We start from the raw sequence: 20,362 nt of genomic DNA on the forward strand, positions 1-20,362 counted from the left end.
ATGTTGAAGACAACGACTGCTGATTGTTTTCTTTTTTTGGTAAAGGAGCGATTCACAAGGAGTTTGTTGCTCGTGGATGGACTGTCACAGGTGACTTTTACACTGGAGTGCTCTGCTGCTTGAGGGATCGAGTTCACCGCATCTGCCCGGCGATCAAGGGCGATTGGATTCTCCACTACAACAATGCGCCCGCTCACATGTCGCGCGCTGCCGCCGAAGTTTTTGTCAAGTTCAACGTGACAACACTGACGCAGCCACCCTACAGCCCCATCTTGGCTCCAAGTGACTTTTTCCTCTCCCCCGAATCAAGACAGGCCTAAAAGGGAAGTGATTCGCCTCCATCGACGCCATCCAACAGGCTTCGATGACAGCCCTTGACAGCATGACGCAAGAGGCCTTCCAGAAGGGCTACGAACAGGCGAAGATGCACTGGCAGTGCTATGTTGATGCTGAAGGATCATATTTTGAAGAATTTTAGTCCACAGTGCTTAAAAGTCCAACAAATTTCTAGTTCTGAGTTAAGTCTTGAAACTTTTGAATCGCACCCTGCATAATTAAATATTACATTTCTCTGAGCCACATCAGGTACATTTTCTGTCAATAAAATTTTTTGTGATATGTGAGTGCACTGTCAATACGTAAAATTCTCCAACATTTTGACCATTGTTGTAAATAGCCTTCCTCAACATGTTTTTGTTAACTGCGGAGTGAGAAAAGTTTTAGATCTTATATATTCGTGGATTCTCATTCAGTAGTTAGCAAAAATACTCTGAGGAACGTCATTTGCAACAATGGCCGAAATATTGGAGAATTTTACATATTGACAGTGTAGTCAGAAGAATTTTATTGACTGTGACAACAGCCACAGAAGTATGCAATTACAGGTACAGTTTGATTAAAATGTCTGTAACTGGGAGTGTAGGTGTGCGGCACTGGTTTCCTTCCTGTCCACAATACACTTGAACGGGGTGCAACACTGGATTGTGAAAACCATCCTACATAAAGACCGTAACTAATATGAGTCACTCAAGGGTAACATACACGAAACAAATTACTGTACCTTTGATAAATCTTCAGGGGAGAGACGGCAGGTAACAAATAAAAAAATGTAAGTGACAAACCATAAAATAGGTATGTAGAGCTACACTGCTGAACTGCAGAGGATTTACAGCAAAACAAGTTTTGTTTATGTTCATTCAACCTTGCAGAAAACTCTGCACACCCCTTGTGAATGCAGAGGTTACAGCAGTGTTTGTTTGAAGTGCAGGCCCTCAGTTGCAGGAAAGCTTAGAGGCAGCATCCCAGGTCACCAACATTTTCAAATTCAATGCAGGGCTAAGTGAAGTGATAGAGGACTTAGGGGCTTTATGTACGGATTTTTCAAAAGAGGACCCTGTAGTGATAGAGAGTTGTGTGGCAATCGGTTTGGACAGGGATGAGGTTTGTGACACAGATGTGCAGCTGAACAAAATAGCTTCCCCGACCATGGCACCAATTTACACTTTGTTGAGCTGTTCCAACGTCATAGTTGGCCATGCGTTAATGGAGCTGTGAGGTGGATTAATGTGGGTTTATGACTTTGTGCATGTTGCTCTGATACCAGTCGGGGCTCTCAATAGATGGAGTTTCACTAGATGTGGTCTACACCTAAACAGGACTGTGAAACAAAGACTGGTATAACTGATTCATGAAAGCAAAGGGGTGGATCTAAGGTCACGCATGGTCAAATACCTGTTGTAATGAGTAGGAGATGTAGGTCTTTCTTTAGAAAAAAAAAAAAAAAAAACAGACATTATGTTACCCTGCCCAAGAGTATCTCCAGCAGACTCAAAAATTCTGAAATAATCCCTCACAAGATACATTTTAAAACAATAAGTCACACACATACTATATATCATAAAGAGAACTAAACTATATGATAAATACAATGGGACATTTCACCGACAATAATACTTCATCAAAACAAGCAATCAATAAAAAGAATAAAATGCAGCAATTTGAAATTGAGACACAGCTGTCCAACATGTATTACCTTTGTATGCAATGGCAGACTCTTCTCCTATATGACTAGTTCAAAGAATGGAGGATCATGCATTTCTAGCAGAAAAGGAACAAAATTTAAATCATGACATGTCACTGGTACAGAATGTGAAGACAAATACTTTGAAATATCACCTATCAAATTAGCGGAGCTTGACCTCGCCAAGAAATTAATCGTTCTGTGTGTGTTTTGGTCACCCAGTGATAATGTGGACACTTTTATCAATAAATTAACAAAGTTCCAGATTAAGCCTTAGTTACAAAAGTCAACATAATTTTGTATGGAAACACAAACATTAAACACAAATATCATAAATGATACTACTAGCACCCTTATAAAAAGCCTTTAAGTTATGACATGCCCCTGTTGGCTCACAGTGCAACATGGGTTACTGTTACATTTACATATTTAATTGACCATCGGACCACAAACATGGACAGGTAAAAAGGTGGTGTAGCTGTAATAAAATCTGGGATTATCAGACCATTTCTGCCATATAATAACAGTGAAACCAGGTATGAAAAAATTCCTTGAACTGCAGGTCTACTAAAGACTTTATTATAAATCGAAACACAAAATTTTTCAGGAAAACTAGCAATCATTAGTTGAGATGACTTGTATAGAGAGACAAATGTCAATGTGAAATTCTCTAAGTTCTGAACTTTACTTAAACTCAACTTCAAAAAGACATTTTCAAAAGTATTCATCCACATTAGCATTAATGTCTCACAAAAACAAATGGATAACAGCAGGTATTAAGAAGTCCAACCAAACCCTTAACTGGGCCTACCTTAGTTCCATGAAAAGAGTCGTGATGAGGCATCATTCTTAAATTTATGTCACAGTCACAAAAAGATAGTGCTGACTGCTGCAAAAAAAAGTCAACTAATGGCATAATTATACAATGCAGGGTAGAATGGCAATGCAGTGTGGGAAGTCATTAAAAAGGAAACAAAGAGAGGCATAATAACATACTGACAAGAAAAAGGGATAAATTACCCACATCACTTAGCAAATTACCTCTATGTATTTATGCACCAAGTACAATGACATTACTACCAACCACAGAGAATGAAGTCAGTAAAATTGCACAAAACCTAGTAAATAAAAAGTCAGTAGTTTTGAATGTAGTACCAGTGTGAGCACTGAAACAATGCATACATTGTATACACGCTCCCTTAACAGACACAATAACTGTAACAAGAACATCAGGAAAACGTTTATAGTATTTAAAACAGGCATGAGTTGCACCTCCACTAAGGAAAGAAGACACTGAAACTACCTGCGCATTTCCCTGTTGCTTCATTCTCAACAATAACAGGATCAATTATGAAAGACAGATTAATGAATTACTTGAATAAATACAACCTTTCAAGTGAATCACAGTTTGGTTTCTGAAGTGGCAGTAGTACAGAATCAGCTAAAAAAGAATTCAAAAAAGTAGTACTTCATGCTCTTGACAAATGGTTCAAATGGCTCTGAGCACTATGGGACTCAACTGCTGAGGTCATTAGTCCCCTAGAACTTAGAACTAGTTAAACCTAACTAACCTAAGGACATCACAAACATCCATGCCCGAGGCAGGATTCGAACCTGAGACCGTAGCGGTCTTGTGGTTCCAGACTGCAGTGCCTTTAACCGCACGGCCACTTCGGCCGGCTTGCTCTTGACAAAGATGATTGTGTCACGGGCATATTTTAAAATGTTTCCACACCTTTTGCTGCTGCTGACCATAAGATTATTCTAAATATGCTAGAAACACTAGGAATAAGAAGTGTAGCTGATCATACCTAGCAGACGGGGTAGAGCCTAAACTTTTAGTAAAACACTTACCAGAACCAAGACTTCCTCAGGGTAGCATATTAGGGCCAATACTGTTCCTTGTATACTCCAATGACATTCCCAATAGTGTTACACATGGAGAAAAAAATTATCTTTGTTGATAACTGCAATATAACAGTCCATGAGACAAGTGATTGGTTTTGGCATTTCAGGCAGGTATTGGCAATGCTGCCAAACATGGCTTGCGGCACTCTGCACATGGTCGCTATTACGCACATTATCTAGCAGCACAAACATAAGCATCAACAACATGCAGTAATCTGCACCACCCAGTAACTACATCTTACTATTGATATTTTGCGACCGTTGAATAATGAATAGCAGATGAAACCTATGTCTTTCAGCACTGTATGCAATGAAAGGTCATCTTTTGAAGTGACACAAGTAATTTAAAAAGAGTAGGATGTTCCACTCTCTTATGATAGCTATATACATGATAGTCAGAAACAGTGTGAAAAGTTTGTAGGGTGTTGCAGGGTAGGCTGTGCTGAGAAATAATTGTTAAGAAAATAATTCAATGCATTGCGCCATGCCCGAGTTAATTAGCACTGAAATTAGCCAATCAGGCTGTTGCACACACAAATTCAAGCAACCTGCCAGAGACAGTGTCACCGAATGTGTTCTCCATTTGGATTCCTAAAGTCAAATGAGAGAGCGATACAAAAATTGGATTTGAAATGATGGTAAAGGTTGAACCCAAGCTAATGGTTCAGCAGTCTCGTACACTATTGCCTATGCCATGAGAACAATAGACAGAGTTGCAACGTGACTTGAGCTTCCTGTTCAAGTGCAGGCCCTCGTTGGCTGGTTATTTGCTGTCAATAGGCAATGGTACAATGCTAGTGAGCTGTCAGTAAGAAAGATTCACTTCTAGACCATACACTCACTGAGAAAACAAGAGAAAACCCTGCAGAGAAAGCAAATGAAACCCTCAAGGAAATTTACAATTGGTTAACATGTGGTAACGTGACACTGAACATGAATTTCAGTTTGCAGAGGAAAAATAACACACTCAAATTGAATGGAAATAGCACCACTACAGAATATGTAACAGAAAATTTCTAGGAATGAAGACTGATTCTTATGGGAGGTGCTGTGAACATGCAAATACACTTGCAAACAGAATGTCATCAGTGTGTAACAGCCAGTGTCTTTTAGTTGCATGCTATTCGTATGTACACTCAATTGCTTTCTGGGGAACAAATACACAACTACGGAAAAGAGCCATAAGAATAATAACCAAAAATAGTAGTTGAGCTGACTGTAAACAGCTGATCCAAACAATGAAGATTTTAACTACACCATGTGAGTAGATTTACAGCCAGTTGTACACATCAAAAATAACACTGATAATTACTGCACAAACAATTCTGTCCATGACATGGAGCAAGAGCTAGACTGAACTTCCTTTACTAAGAAAAATCTGCTGGTGCCCTCTGGTCTGAAAATAAAACACAGGCCAGTAAAATGTGTTGCATGGTGGTCTGCATGCCACAAGCACCACACACTGTAAGATCCTACCACTGAAACAAGAAGCCATGTGTCAGAGGGCTGTGGCCAATGCGAAGACGAATAAGGAGGATCTCATCCCATCTTCACAGCCACTTTGTGGGCTTTACCAGATGCTGCTGATTATCTGTGACTTTCAGCCACTCGTCTTCCCACCAACACATGACTCTGTACCTCAACAGCAAGGTGATAGGATGCAGGGGGAAGGCACGCTGAAATAACTAAGGATCAGGACATGCCTCCTTAGCTGCTACATCCGCCCTTTCATTCCCAACAATACTCATGTGCCATGGTACCTAACAGAAAGGCATCTCCTTTCCCAGCTGTTATAGTTGGACAAGGGCATCCTGGATATTCTGGACTTTATCTGCTGGGTACAAGCATTGTAGGGAGTGAGGGACACTCAAGAGAATCGTAACACAAGGAATTTAGCGCTCTAAACACATCTCATCTGTTCCAGTGCCCACAAGGTCACACAATTCTGTGTCAAAGATAGAAAAGCCTCAAGGCAATCGGACCTTAAGGATATGACAAGGGAAACAACGGAGAAACCAATAAAGTACCCCTGTTTGGACCCACCCATAAAGACAGCTGAAGAGTTGTGATGCTCAGTTGAAATGTCATAAAATAATGTATTGAAAACATATGCAGGTGTGAAACCTCCCCTGTGCTGCCCTAAATCTAAAATTACTCGAGGCATCTGCAGAAACCAGAGTGGCAGGCAATTAAAAGCATGGATTTTGGGTTGTACTTGCTCCACACAAAGTGACTCCAGCACATGCTGCATGCAGATCCAAAAGAGCATTGTTGCTCATGGATGACTGGAGGAAAGATGTTCCAGAGCTGCAAGGAACTTACATGGCTGACACAACATGAGCAGCTGTCGCCAGATCGTGAGTGGTGGTTCCCCACAGCCTCAGCACAAAGGCTGGCGATGGGACTGGGTCTATAAGCATCCATGGCCAGCCCATTCCCCTCGTGGTGGATAGTGTCAATGATCTGCAGGTAAAAAAGCCTCGCTGACCCACACACAGTGCACTCATAGTCTAGATGTGAATGCATGAAACACCTACACAACTGGTGTAGACACACCCTGTCATAGCCCTCTGGGTTCTGGCTTTCAGGTCTCTGAGGTGTGGCAACAACGACTGCTTGGAATCAAAACTGAGGCCCAGAAAACTCATTGAGTCTTTAAAATGTAGAGCTGTGTCCCTCATATACAAGTCAGTAAATTAAAAATATAACAAGAATGATTAAAATGAACACACACACACACACACACACACACACACACACACACACACACACACACACACCACCACCACCACCACCACCACACTTACCTGGCTTATCTGCAGAAAACTGAAAACCTGTCTTTGCAGCCCACTCCTCTAATCTCTGCACTGCAAGTTGCATACAAAAACATGGCTCCGAGTAAAGATAGTGACAAAGATCATCTCTCAGTTTTGTTATTATGTAGTCATTCCATATGTAATATGAGCTCCAAAAAGGTAGTAAGAGGTATTTTATGCACAAAATGCAAGTGTTGGTATCATGTTATTGGGTGAAAATAAATCTCAAATTCAAAGGAAATAAACACAGTAAAAGAAGATCTCACAGTAATACACTCTGAACATGAACTCTTAAAGAAACACAAAATAGTAACAGAAAAACTATCTACATAGTGCTTAGCTGTAAGCAATATCAAAGTTCTTTTGGCATCATACAGGAAGGAGAAATTAACACACTAAAAGGAGAAATGGCTACAGCACATTCCAAATATGAAGACCACACAAAGAAATTCGAAGAAGTAAAGAAAAAACTAACAACACAGAGTGATCAACCCACAAGTAGTGTACCGTGTTCAAGTGACTCACATGTGACAAAAAAGCCAATAATAACAAGCTTGTTATTCTGAACAAGAATTCTAGTGCTTCAAATAAGACCTACAAGAATAATGCGTGTACAGGAATAATGTGTGTATCACCAGTGACAAAAAGCCAGGGCAAACATAGTCACAAAAGCAGCACAGGTACTGACTACAGTATTAATAATGATGGTAATGAACACTTTTCAAAACAACGGAAAACTAAACTGACAGCTAATGACAGTGGCTCTTCAAACAAAAATCCATGACGTAATAAATACAATATGCTGTTTTTGGCTGATATTCACGGAATGAAATTAACCAATGTATTTAAGGACATAAATAGTGACAGTGCAGCTACTGGAATCGTGAAACTAGGAGCAAAAACGAGCACTGTCCCAGAAGATATCGGCCAAAAGCAAATAATGCTAAGTGTTTAAGTGGATGCCTGTATTACAGATATAAAGAAGTTCTTAGAATATAACCAATCAAAAATTCAGTTGTTGCTACAATACCCCACAGACACTATTTAACCACAAGCTCAGGCGTCAACAGAGAAGTATACAAAACAAGCACTCAGATCATACAGCTTTGTTCACAGATTGATAATTGTGATGTAGATGATATTGATTGATCTTTGCATTCCAAACATGGGCCACATTTAAATTACAAATCAAAACATTTTTTTGTGCAAACAAGTTTACAGAATAATTGAGAAAAGACTTGAAACAAAAGAATGGGTTCAACAAAGTGTACAGTCAAGGAAGATCCAGTCTCTTTTTTAGACAACATTGTAAAAGTTTAGTTCCAGAATCATCACAGAGTATAACTACTTCACATAAAAATCATGTTCCTAATCATTTACAGAGAAAGAAAAGAAAATACAAATTACTTACCCTCATGCAACTCAACATTCACAGTATTAGGAATAAACTATTAGAGATGAAACATTTTTGTAAGATAAAAACATGTGATATATTGTGCATCTCAGAACAATGGCTTACAGAAAATAAAGTAGATTTTTCATACCGAATGAATACATTCTGGCAGCTATACTGTGCACAAATGGGAGAAAAAATGGGGGGAGGGGAGGGGAGGTGCAATATTTATCAGGCAATACATAAAATTTTCTAAAATACATGTAATCTCATACTTCTCTGAATTAAGCAGAGAATTTAGCAGACTCATCAAACAGAATATCATAACTGTCAGTTTGCTTAGATCTCTAAATGGTGACGTTAATTTATTTTTTGAGAAATTTGAACAAATGATAAGAAAAATCTTAAAACTCAAAACAAATGTCGCAGTATGTGGTTACTTCAACATAGAGTTATCTGGCTCAGATGAGCCCAACTCAAAAACATTTTTAAACTTACTCAGATCTTTAAATTTATATTGTACTAACAATAGCCCAGCAGTTGAGAATGGCTGTTTGGACAATATTACAGATAATTTCTCATAATATCTTTTCTCATAACATCTATACTCTGTTAGCATAGCAGATGAATGCTTTGCAGATCACGATCCACTACTCCTCACATATCACTATGCACGGCCAGATAATGAATACATGACAACAAATAAGAGGCCAAGCTTGACATGGGTTAGAGGTCAGAAAGAGGAATGTATTTAATTCTTCCCAGACTGCCTTGGAAACACAAACTGGGACTTTGTTTATGACTATGATGTGGATAAATCAACTGTTGTAACTCACTTTAATAATTTCTTGAAGACACATATTGATTTATGGAACTCTTGCTCACCACTGAAAAGAAACAGTTCCAAACCAAACAAAAAAGGTAAAAAGCTTAAATAGTACACTGATGATCTTGCTAGTATCAGGGAAAAAAATACTTTCACTGTACAAAATGTGTAAAGGTAATTGCAAATGTTGCACAGGGCAGTATGATATATTTTATAAAGCTTACCTGAAATGTGAAAAACATTATAAAGCCAAACTTAAACCTGCCAAACAAGTTGCCTATGAAATTTACATAAAATGAGCTCCAACTAAATGCCTGGGATATTACAAAACAAGAATCCACTTCAACCCAAACTAAAGGTGTTTTGCTTGAGCCAGAAGAGCTCAATAAATACTTTACTACTGTAGAAAATGAATTAAGATCTGAAATTACGAGGGTTGTTTTTTAAGTAAGGGCCATTCGCGCGTACAGTCCCGTTGTTCGCGCGGACGCCGCAATAAGTCACCGCGCCACTTGCCAGCATCCTTCCCGTTCACACTGATGCAAGTTGCAGCTCTGTAGCTGACGTGTAGCCATCGCTGTGATACTTTATAATGTTTACGATTATTGAATCGCCCGCCACATGTGAGATACGGTCAGTGATACGTTTTTTGACCGCGAGAAGCCCATCAGCTGCAGAAATTCATCGTCAGTTAACAGAAGTTTATGGCTTGAATGCAATGAGTGAAGGTAAAGTGCGTCAATGGGTTAGAGAGTTTAAAAATGGCCGTCAAAACGTCCATCTCACAGAGGACCACAAAAGGAAGAGATTTGCCACTTCATTGGACTTTTTGATTCATTACGAGGAAGAAGGGGATGACATGTTGAGTCAAATTGTCACTGGAGATGAAACATGGGTATCCCATATCACTCCCGAAAGCCAGCGACAATCGATGGAATGGCGACACACAACCTCACCTGTCAAGGTCAAAGCCAAACAGACGCTGTCAAAGCGCAAGATTATGGCAACTGTGTTCTGGGACCGGCGCGGTTTTTTGCTAGTGGACTTTATGCCACGAGGAATGACAATCAACTCAGATGCCTACTGTGCAACTCTAAAGAAGCTCCGCAGAGCAATTCAAAACAAAAGGCGCGGCATGCTGACAAAAGGAGTTTTGCTCCTGCACGATAACGCTAGGCCTCACACCTCTTAAAAGACTCGGGATTTGATTGATTCTTTTGGCTAGGAAGTTTTGGACCATGCACCATACAGCCCCGACCTTGCTCCTAGCGATTTTCACCTTTTCCGGTACCTGAAACACCACCTTGGCAGGCAGCGCATCAATGACGACGATGAAGTGAAAGCGGCCGTGAACTCTTGGCTGTCGGAGCAGGCGGCCGAATTCTTTGAAGAGGGAATTAAAAACTTAGTTGTACGGTATGACAAGTGCATAAATAAACAAGGCAACTATGTAGAAAAATAGGTAAAAGTGTGTAGAATCAGAAAATAAAAGTTTTTTTACAAAAGTATTTGTATCTTTTTTAAAAAATAAAAACGGCGCTTACTTAAAAAACAACCCTTGTCTACAGTCAAAGACAACAGCAACTGATATACTTGCTGATCAGCTTTCTACAGTACATGAACTCCATTGGGATGTTGTCACACCCAAAGATGTAGTAACTACTAATACAAAATTTAGACACAAAAAGCATGGACTGCTACTATCTAACTACACAATAAAAAGAACAATACACCTTATTTCCAAACCACTTGCTTTTATTGTGAGTAAGTGCCTTGAATTTGGAGTTTTCTCAGAACAGCTCAAAATTTCAAATGCTATACCTATATACAAAAAGGAGGACAAGCATCTCTCTGAGAACTACAGGCCAGTGTCTATTGTTACAATATTTTCCAAAATATTTTAAGCAATTTTTCACATACAGCTTAGAAACTATTTTGAAAATCATAACCTTCTTTGTTGTAGACAGCATGGGTTTCACCATGTTTTTTTGCAGTCGCTGAAACTGTTAATCAGATATTTATTGCATTTGAAAATAAGAATATGATCTCTCTGCAATTAACATCTACCACTTTATGTTGGGCTTCAGTCAGTTTTCTGCTATGAGGGCGACATTAATCACCACAGATTGAGTTAGGCTAAGGTTATGACAGAAATAACAGGACTCACTCTTCTTAACACTAAACTGGTTCACATCTAAGAAATGACTGTGCAATCCAGAGGCAACTCAAAGCCTGCTGCTAAAGACATGGAAGCAAAATCCATAAAACTGGCTGGAATATATACTGATTCCAAATAAAACTGGCAACTCCATACTAATCATGTCTGCGGAAAGATATCAAGGGTGTCCTATTTCACGTGGAAATTATCTGATATAGTCAGAAATGAATATCTTAGGATAGCTCACTTCGGATTTTTTCCAACTTTCATACCCTACGGGCTGTTGTATGGGGTCACTCATGTTAGTTATACATTACTGATTCACAAAAACGGACTAAGAATAATGTCTAAGGTTGGTCCAAGGGAACACTAACACCATTTATTCACTAAGGCCAAAATAATGAGAGTGGTAAATCCTTACAGCTATGCATCACTGATATAAACAAAAAACAACATAACACATCAAAAATAGAACAAGTATTGACATTCCTAGACGTAGGCTGACAAAACTGGTAACTCTCACAAAGTGAGCTGTTTGAATTTTTTTAATAAATTGCCACATTCTGCAATGAATACAACTTTCAATAATTTTAAAAGTAAGATGGTAAACAATCCATTCTACAGTTTAAGAGGATTCTTGGATACTTGTATTGTAGAAATTGAGCTTAGAATTACAATTCTGTAACACAGATTAATATAGGATAAATTATTTGTACATCCAATGTGAACAATAATTAATATAACAAATGCTACTGTACATCAATGTAAAGCCCATTCCACTACATGTGGCCAATGACTAATAAAGAATCTGAATCTGCAACTGACGAGTCACTGTTGCAACACTAGAGGAGGAACAGAAAATTACAAAATGTTCACAAATAAGGAACATTGTGCAGGACTCCTTAAAGTACACATGATACTGTTTATGGCTATGGCAGAGAGGGTAACACTTAAAATACTGCCCTGAGAGACACCATTCTCATGCTCAAAACGATCCAATAGTGTGTCAGAAACTAATGACCAAAACAACCATTTAGACAGCAAATACCATATGAACATGTGGAGGTGGTCGCAAAAGCCCCATTGATGGAGTTTCACAAGTATACTGCGTCTAAAAGTAGTGTCGTATGCAGTACTGATTCAAATAATATACCAAGACAGTGATATTTATGTATAAATGCCTGCTGAATAGCTGCCTCTAGCAGGGTCACGTTGTCAACAGTGGACCAAAATCTCCGGAATCCACACTGAGAGTGGCTAAGGAGTTGCCTGATATCTGACAACCACACCAGACCAGACCAGACAACATTTAACTGTTCACTGCTGGGTCTTTCGTACACAGCTCGTTAAGGCGACATGTGCGGTCCTTTCCTGGTTTGAAGAGAGAGATCGAACTGCCTCTCTCCCTGAATTGGGGGACTAGCCTGTCTGCCTATCAAATTAAATCAGCTGAAGAGGATTTCCTATTATGCTGTTAGCAAATGTAGAAGCATGCAGTACCAGATTTGGTCATGACCAGGTGCAGCATCACGAGTCTCAGACAGTGCCAAATCCAGCTCCAGTATAGAGAGAGGGCGGTTGTAAGATTCAAAATAGTTGAATCTGAAGTCCAACTTGCCCCTCTCAAAAGTCATATGTTAGTGGTGGAATGCCAGATCCTGGCTGGCTTTGGCAGGAGTCATTGCAAAATGCTCTGCCATCATCTGAGTGATGTCTCTGGGTATTGCCTGAAGAAACCTTTGCTTCAGCACTGCTGCTGCTGGTAAACAACTGTATTTACTGGAAATCATCCTGGTGGTTTCCCATACTTTTGTAGAGCAAGTGGAATGGTTGAGGGAGTCCAAGAACACCTGCCATGACCTTTTCTTACTCACCTTAATTATACGTCGAGCCTTGGCTCTCATGACTCTAAAGTTCTCTGCTGTTGTGTGGTTTTTAAACATTCTAAGAGCCAAATGCCTGACCCAAATTGCTGAGTGGCACTCATCAGTCCACCAAGGTACAAGTTGCCTCCTAAGGTGACCGAATGATTTTGGGATGGATAAGTCAGCAACATGATGGATTGTTTGTGTGAAGTGGTCCACCCATTCTTGGATGGTGTCACGGTGTTCAAACATGTTCAAACACAGCCAGCTACCTAGCTGAACTGCATCCAGTTAGCCCTGCAGACCATCCATTTCAGCGCTTCTGTTCAAGTAATGCTCCATCCAGTAGGTGGATCCACAGTGGGAAATGGTCACTGGAATGAAGGTCATCAGTTGCTTCCCACTGAGCAGAGTCTGCAAGGGCTGAAGAACAGAAAGAGACGTTGATGGCAAGGATGACCCAGTAGCAGCCGAGAAATGAGTGGAACTACCTGTGGTGAGGATGCACAGCTCCTGAGACATCAAGATGTTCTCAAAGACTCAATCCCTAGGGCAAGTATAATTCGAGCCCCATAATACATTATGGGGAATGAAATCCCCTAGTAGGAGAAATGGGCAGGGGAGTTGTTCTATAAGGTCTGTGACAGCCTCAGTGTCCATCACATCCTGTGGAGGTAAGCACAATGAGCAAATAGTGATTTACTGACCCACATGACCTGCAACAGCTTTCGCTTTGTAGGGCAGTAACCAACGACAGAGCAGAGGAGTGGTGTGTTATTCACAAACACAGCAACCAGTCCCTTAGCCCTTTCCCCAGTCAGAACATCCTTGTGATGAAGGGTGTAGCCTCATAGTACAGGGCCACTAGAAGTTTTAAAATATGTTTCCTGCAAGCACAAGCACAGCAGGCATTTTCTGTGCTAGGAGTTTCAGTTCCTCTGCATGTGTCCTGAACCCATTAATGTTCTACTGTAATATGGGAGACATTTATCATTTGGATTGCACTTTTGCCCTGTTTTTTCCGCCAGGGAGGGGAACCCGTAGTGGCTTGAGGCTCAGTTTTGGGGTGAAATGAGTTCCCCAGGCTGACATTAAAGTCCATCGGCTCTGAACATGAAACATGAGAGACATCATAGAGAGATAAATCGACACTGTTGGCCTACTTACTTCCTGTCTCCATCAGTAACTGATTCTTTGCCTTTGACAGACTTTTTTTTTTTTTGCTTGAGGAGGTTTCGTAGCCACAATCATGGAGGTGTTGGTGGTAGCACTGGACAATGAGCCAGAGTGCACCTTTAGAGGAGCAGGGAGCTACACGACACTGGCAACCACGGCCTTTAACCAGACTGCACCTTTAGAGGAGCAGAGAACTCCACAACATTGGCAACCATGGCCTTTTCTGATGTTCCGGGCAGGACATATGAGCTTTGAAGAAACTGCAGCAGCACAAGTGCACTGACAAACATAGATACTACTGCTGACACTAGCAACCTCCATTTGTGTCGCAGCATTGGTCTTCTGAACTGGCTGTTTGAGAACAAAAGCAAAGGAGGTAGCAAATGTGGCGACAAGGAGCTTCTCCCTTACTACCAAGAGTACTGTGCCCAAAGTGCTGCCATTTAAAACAGCACAATGGGTTGGGGACAAAAGGCATCAACTGAGATGAAGTAAACCTCCTTTGATGTGCTCTGGAAGATTCAAGCTGCTGAAAGTCAGTACAAATGAGCCAATTTTTTGAGACCACCATCCATGGTCCACTCAACTTTCAGTTCTTCTTTGGTTTGGGTTGTGTTGATTTGGGGGAGGAGACCAACTGTAAGGTCATCAGTCTCATCAGATTCGGGAAGGACGGGGAAGGAAGTCGGTTGTGCCCTTTCAAAGAAACCATCCTGGCATTTGCCTGAAGTGATTTAGGGAAATAATGGAAAACCTAAATCAGGTTGGGCGGACACAGGGTTGAACCGTCGTTCTCCCGAATGCGAGTCCAGTGTGCAATCTTCTTTGGGAATGTCCACCAGATTTCTGCATGTCATAGTGCCTTTGCTGTAATTAATCGCTGTGTGGAGGTCAGTTTCAATGGCATATTCCCAAAAGGCTTTTCGCTTTCTGCAGGTTTGTTGACTGTTGGGAACTGGAGGTTTCAACCAACTGTATCCCATTGTGCAACCACTTGACTAATGTTAACGTCTCCATGATGTCCTCTAAACCCTTTTGAATGTAAAAAGGGAAACTTTCTCAAAGGTTCCCTCTCTTCTATCAAAAATGCATTATAACCCTCAGCATGCATTCTGTTGTTAATTATTGAACTACTCTTAACAACTCCAGAATCTGGAATACTTGTCAAATGAGGACTCTTGAATGACTGGATGTTGGTACATACCAGGGGCCCAACCATTCCACTGGGAGGAGGAGGAGGAGAAAATTTTGCAGGATCCATCTCGGTCCCACGAGCAGCTAGCGAAATAAGGGTATACCTAGAAAGAGCCCCGTAGGCCTAGGTAAGCCTTATAACACTAAGGTGCAGCACTTTACCCACAGAATGCTTGCTAACAATTGTTCCACATCAACAGCACACTTTAAGATCAAGGACAGTACTTACCAGTACCCAGTTCAGAACCCAGGGGTCACCAAGCCCATACGCAGCAAATGAAGGCTGAGCCCCTGAGGGCCACACATCTATAAACTGTATAGAGATGATGCTGTCATTACCAAACTTTTTTGAAGTAAATCTTTCACCTCACAAGTGACATGTGGTGTCACCCCTTCCTAACTTGAAAATAGTGGTGTGGTCACAATTTATTTCTTGCAAAGCTGGAATCACATGTTATACAAGTAGGTCCTTATAATGGGCAGATGTCACTGTACACCCAACAGGCTCGAGAGGTATCATCTCCTTGAAGAAAAACAGACTGAATATGGAGGAGCTTGTGAAACCTCACTACACATAAGCTGCATGCAGTGGATGTTCTTGCACATCATGTGGCAGCATAGAATCCCATATTCTACAGTTCTGTGCAGTCACGGCACCATGCAGAGTAAAATGTGCCTCGTCCATATGAAGAATATTCCCCAACCATGTCACCCATTTCCATGGGTGTCAAAAAACAAAGGGTAAAGTGACAGTGTTGTAGCCTATCTTGGGGCTTCATTTGGTGCACATTCCGATGGTTGAGTCGTTTGGGGGAAGAGACCAAACAGTGAGGTCATTAGTCTCATCAGATCAGGGAAAGATGGGAAGGGAAGTCGGCCATGCCCTTTCAAAGGAACCATCATGGCATTTGCCTGGAGCGATTTAGGGAAATCACAGAAAAGCTAAATCGGAATAGCCGGACATGGGATTGAACCGTTGCCCTCCTGAATGCAAGTCCAGCGTGCTAACCACTGCGCCACCTCGCTCAGTGGTGCAAACACTGAGTCCTGTATAGAAATACCAGAGTAAAATGCATCACAAAATCTTTCAAACTGTTGACCAGGTGAGAGGCAATCCCCATGACACAGCTCAAGCACTGGCTGCAGAATTTGAGGCATCTGTTATATAGTCAATTATAGGTACAGCCACTTCATCAACAACTGCCATGGGAATGGGCCACCTCCCTCTCCCCATCTAATTGACCAGTTTTTCAGCTTTCTTCACGTGGGTCTCTTCACAGTTGTTTCTGTCGGCGATATTTCTGCAATGCAGTGCTACTGTTGCTGCCATTCTGATAGAACAATTTTAGCAACAGTGCATAATCTTTCTTCTCAATAGGCAATGCATTTTTCATGGAAAACTTCAACATTCTTAAACCTGTACACCAAAAGTCACCTCACAAAGGAAATCAACACATGTTGCCAAGCAACAAAACAGTATACTGACACCAAAACAGGAAACATTTCACATTCTGATGGCTTCCAGCACCATATTTTCACCTGCTAGCAGAAAATGGAACTATTACTTTCTTCAACATACTCTGTGAGCACACTTATTAATGAACCTGACAACATGTGAAGGACCAATCTGCACCTGCCACCACCATTTATCTCACATAGGGATCATGAAACTAACATAACAAAGGATAGGGCACATACGGAGCCATAGAGTCAATCATTTGCTCTTGCTCTTTGTAATACTAACAAGGTATGTCAATGACACACAAATGCCTTTTCTAAGGTAGACCACTACTCAATCAACAGATCAAAACTGGACACAAAAGTCTTATTTTCTCATATTCTGTTCCACATTTGCATTCCTCACTTGACAGTCATACTTTAAAAAATCTACACAGTATGCCTTCAAACATATCACAGAACACAATACAACTCTGCTCACATGAATATGTGGAGATTTTTCATTTTTTAAATAGTACTATTTTGCACATACGAAAGTTCTCCAACAGTTCCATTTGCAATAAAATCTACAATATTGGACTTTATAGTTTGGTCTCCCACTGAAGATTTCAGATATAACAAAAATTTAAGCCTGTAACAGATGCAATACACCACATAAAATATACATGAAGGTAAATTATCTAAGAATAACACTGCAGAGCATTGAAATATCTGTTTTAAACTCTACAGCACTTACCCATCATGGATCCACATACATATGTTCGATCCACTTTACAAACTTTACAATATGGCACAGAATAAACATTAGAATTTCGGTGTGGGGAGAGGGGAGGGATGCCACACTTGAACCCAATTACCAAAAAAATATTCACCAATCGATTCAATGTCATGAGACTACAGAAGTAATTACTGCCAAACTTCCTCTGAACTGCAACAACAAATTTTGTAACAGATTTTTTCTTAGTTACTAAATCTAATATATGCCACAGTACATACCGAATCAGACATCAGATCATCAAACGACAGGTCTATGACAACACGAACTTTGCATTTACTATTTGCCATTGTACATTTTTTCAGAAAGCTCCGTGATGGTCCTAGACTTATATTATTTAATCTTGCCAGCATTCTTCTCCTTTTCGCACGTTCTTTCTCTTGTGCCCTGCGAACAACAAGAAAATTGTCCTCACTACATCAAATAGCCTATCATTGACACAAAATAGAAAATGTTTCACGAAAAATATCTCTAGGCCTGCTGCATTTGTATAATTATTCACGAAACTAGATTGTTTCATGTCTTGCAGTGCGGTAAATCAAGTTTCAGCAGTAGATACTTTATGTATCGCTTGTTTCTAAACACCATTCGACAGGAAACACACCAAAAGCAAATTTTCATGAAGGCCTTGAGATCCGCAGCGATTTTCATTGTGCCGCAGGTAATGTTAAGAAAATGGAGCAAATCTGCAAAAATTTATAGATAAATACGTTTCTATTCTTTAATTTTCGTTACCTCCTCTCCTTTTTTACTTCCTCCCACTTCTGTATCTTGAGAAGTTTCCGCATTTTCTTTTTGGATACGGCGTCCGACCAAATAATTTTTTTCTCATCCACTGAAAAATCATTACCACACGCTGTAGATTGAGCATAGGCTTTTAAATCTCCTATTTTTATGTCTTGCTCGTTTTTGAATCTCTTAATGTCATGGTTATCTATTTCATTGGCTTCACGTTTTACTTGGTTATTCTCCACTTCTGAGAATTTTTGCTCAGATAATTCGCAATCCTGAATGTCGGCGCATTTTTTATTGTCTTCCATATTTTGCTATTACTATTTTTTTTCACCACCTACCACAAATTATTTACTAACATCACAACATGTTTTCGTTGATGCGAATTTGTTCAGGCTAATCGAAAACGTAAGATCGATTCCATTGGCCACAGATAGCAAAGAGACTCAAATCCATGCTAAAATCGAAGGAGATCAACATTTAAGCCACAGTCTAAAGGCAGGTGTCCACAAGCATTTCTTACACGTGCTCAACCTCCCCCATTACTAAGCTTACATGCGCGTTAGCGTTTCCACACGTCAAAATGCTGCTTAGTGCTTACTCTTCGTCCATGCATTGGTGCCGACTCTAGCACCAACTTTGGCCAATATTTACAGGACAGCAAACACACATCGGACCCAACAATCAAGTGAATTTGTATAGGGCCATTGTCAACATAGAGTAGTATGAATGAAAAAGGAAGCATCCTCCGGAGAAGATTCTCAGAGCGAAAGAACATTCTCTGAAGAAGTTCTCAGTTTCGTATGAATAAAAAATTTGAAGCGTATTCTCTGACGACGGAGTTTCTTCTCGCTACCTCCTCTCCTTCTTTAAGAAGATTCTCAGTGTGTGTCATCTGCCGTGTCCGGCACAAGAACGCACGCACAATGTTACATTTCATTCAACTCGCTCAAGCAGGCAAACTATTCAGTGTACAAACATGGAACTGGCATCAGTATGTTTTGCAAGAGTTGCACTATGTTTCGATTTTACTTTTATGTGCAGCGAGATATTAAGACGATTTCAGACAGTTTGCGGATGGATTTTCTCGCGATATTACAGAGTTTTCGTCATGTAGGGAAACGTTTTTGTTAATGAAGTTAGGCAAACACATCATGTGAACTAAATTTGAAGATTACATTGAAGTTACTAATATACATTGCTGAAATAACGCAGAAATTCTTGGAATGTTACTTGGCTTTTATTGTTTCACTACATCCACAAAACACAATCAAATTACCTATCACACAAAAACTAACAAAATAATTCCAGAAAAGAACACGAAGTAGTTAAATAAAAAAACTAAGAATAATCAGGAAACCAAAGGGGTTCTGTGCGCAGTCATACTCTGCTGCGTTGGAACGTCTCTGCTTTTAGCGCGACCACTCGAAATCACTGTTGTTCGTCACACAGCCACCCTGCTGCTCGTGTGTGTCTATGCGGCTATTGCTCTGGCGATGTCTGCTGACTGGACGATGGAGGCACAAGAGAAACTGTTTCCTCCGATATCCTCGGTGAAGGTCACGGTTAAAGCAGTCTCAAACACGATTATTGAATGTCTCTATAGGCCCCCTGGCTCTGCAGCTGTTGTGGCGGAGCACCTGAAGGAAAGTTTGGAAAATATTTCGAGTAGATTTCCCCAACATGTTATAGTTCTGGGCGGAGATTTTAATTTGCCGGATATAGACTGGGAGACTCAGACGTTTGTAACGGGTGGCAGGGACAAAGAATCCAGTGAATTTTTTTAAGTGCATTATCTGAAAACTACCTTGAGCAGTTAAACAGAGAACCGACTCGTGGCTATAACATATTAGACCTTCTGGTGACAAAAAGATCTGAAGTATTTGAAACAGTTAACGCAGAACAGGGAATCAGCGATCATAAAGCGGTTACTGCATCGATGATTTCAGCTGTAAATAGAAATATTAATAAAAGGTAGGAAGATTTTTCTGTTTAGCAAAAGTGACAAAAAGCAGATTTCAGAGTACTTGACGGCTCAACA

At 40.4% G+C, this 20,362-nt stretch overlaps 1 protein-coding gene across 3 annotated transcripts in view; it reads right to left on the reverse strand.

Annotated features, from left to right (window-relative positions):
• The window catches only part of LOC124789697 (tRNA methyltransferase 10 homolog A), a 32,630-nt gene extending 13,919 nt beyond the window's left edge, over positions 1-18,711 (reverse strand). For all 3 annotated transcript variants that reach the window (XM_047257143.1, XM_047257142.1, XM_047257140.1), the window contains exons 1-2: positions 18,325-18,711; positions 17,811-17,976 (exon numbers count right to left, since the gene is read on the reverse strand). In XM_047257143.1, the coding sequence (XP_047113099.1) occupies positions 17,811-17,976; positions 18,325-18,629 (471 nt within the window). In that variant the 5' untranslated portion in view covers positions 18,630-18,711. The remainder of the gene's footprint in view (positions 1-17,810; positions 17,977-18,324) is intronic.
• Positions 18,712-20,362: the final 1,651 nt, after the last annotated feature.

Source organism: Schistocerca piceifrons, chromosome 3, assembly GCF_021461385.2.
Source record: "Schistocerca piceifrons isolate TAMUIC-IGC-003096 chromosome 3, iqSchPice1.1, whole genome shotgun sequence".
NCBI lineage: Eukaryota > Metazoa > Arthropoda > Insecta > Orthoptera > Acrididae > Schistocerca > Schistocerca piceifrons.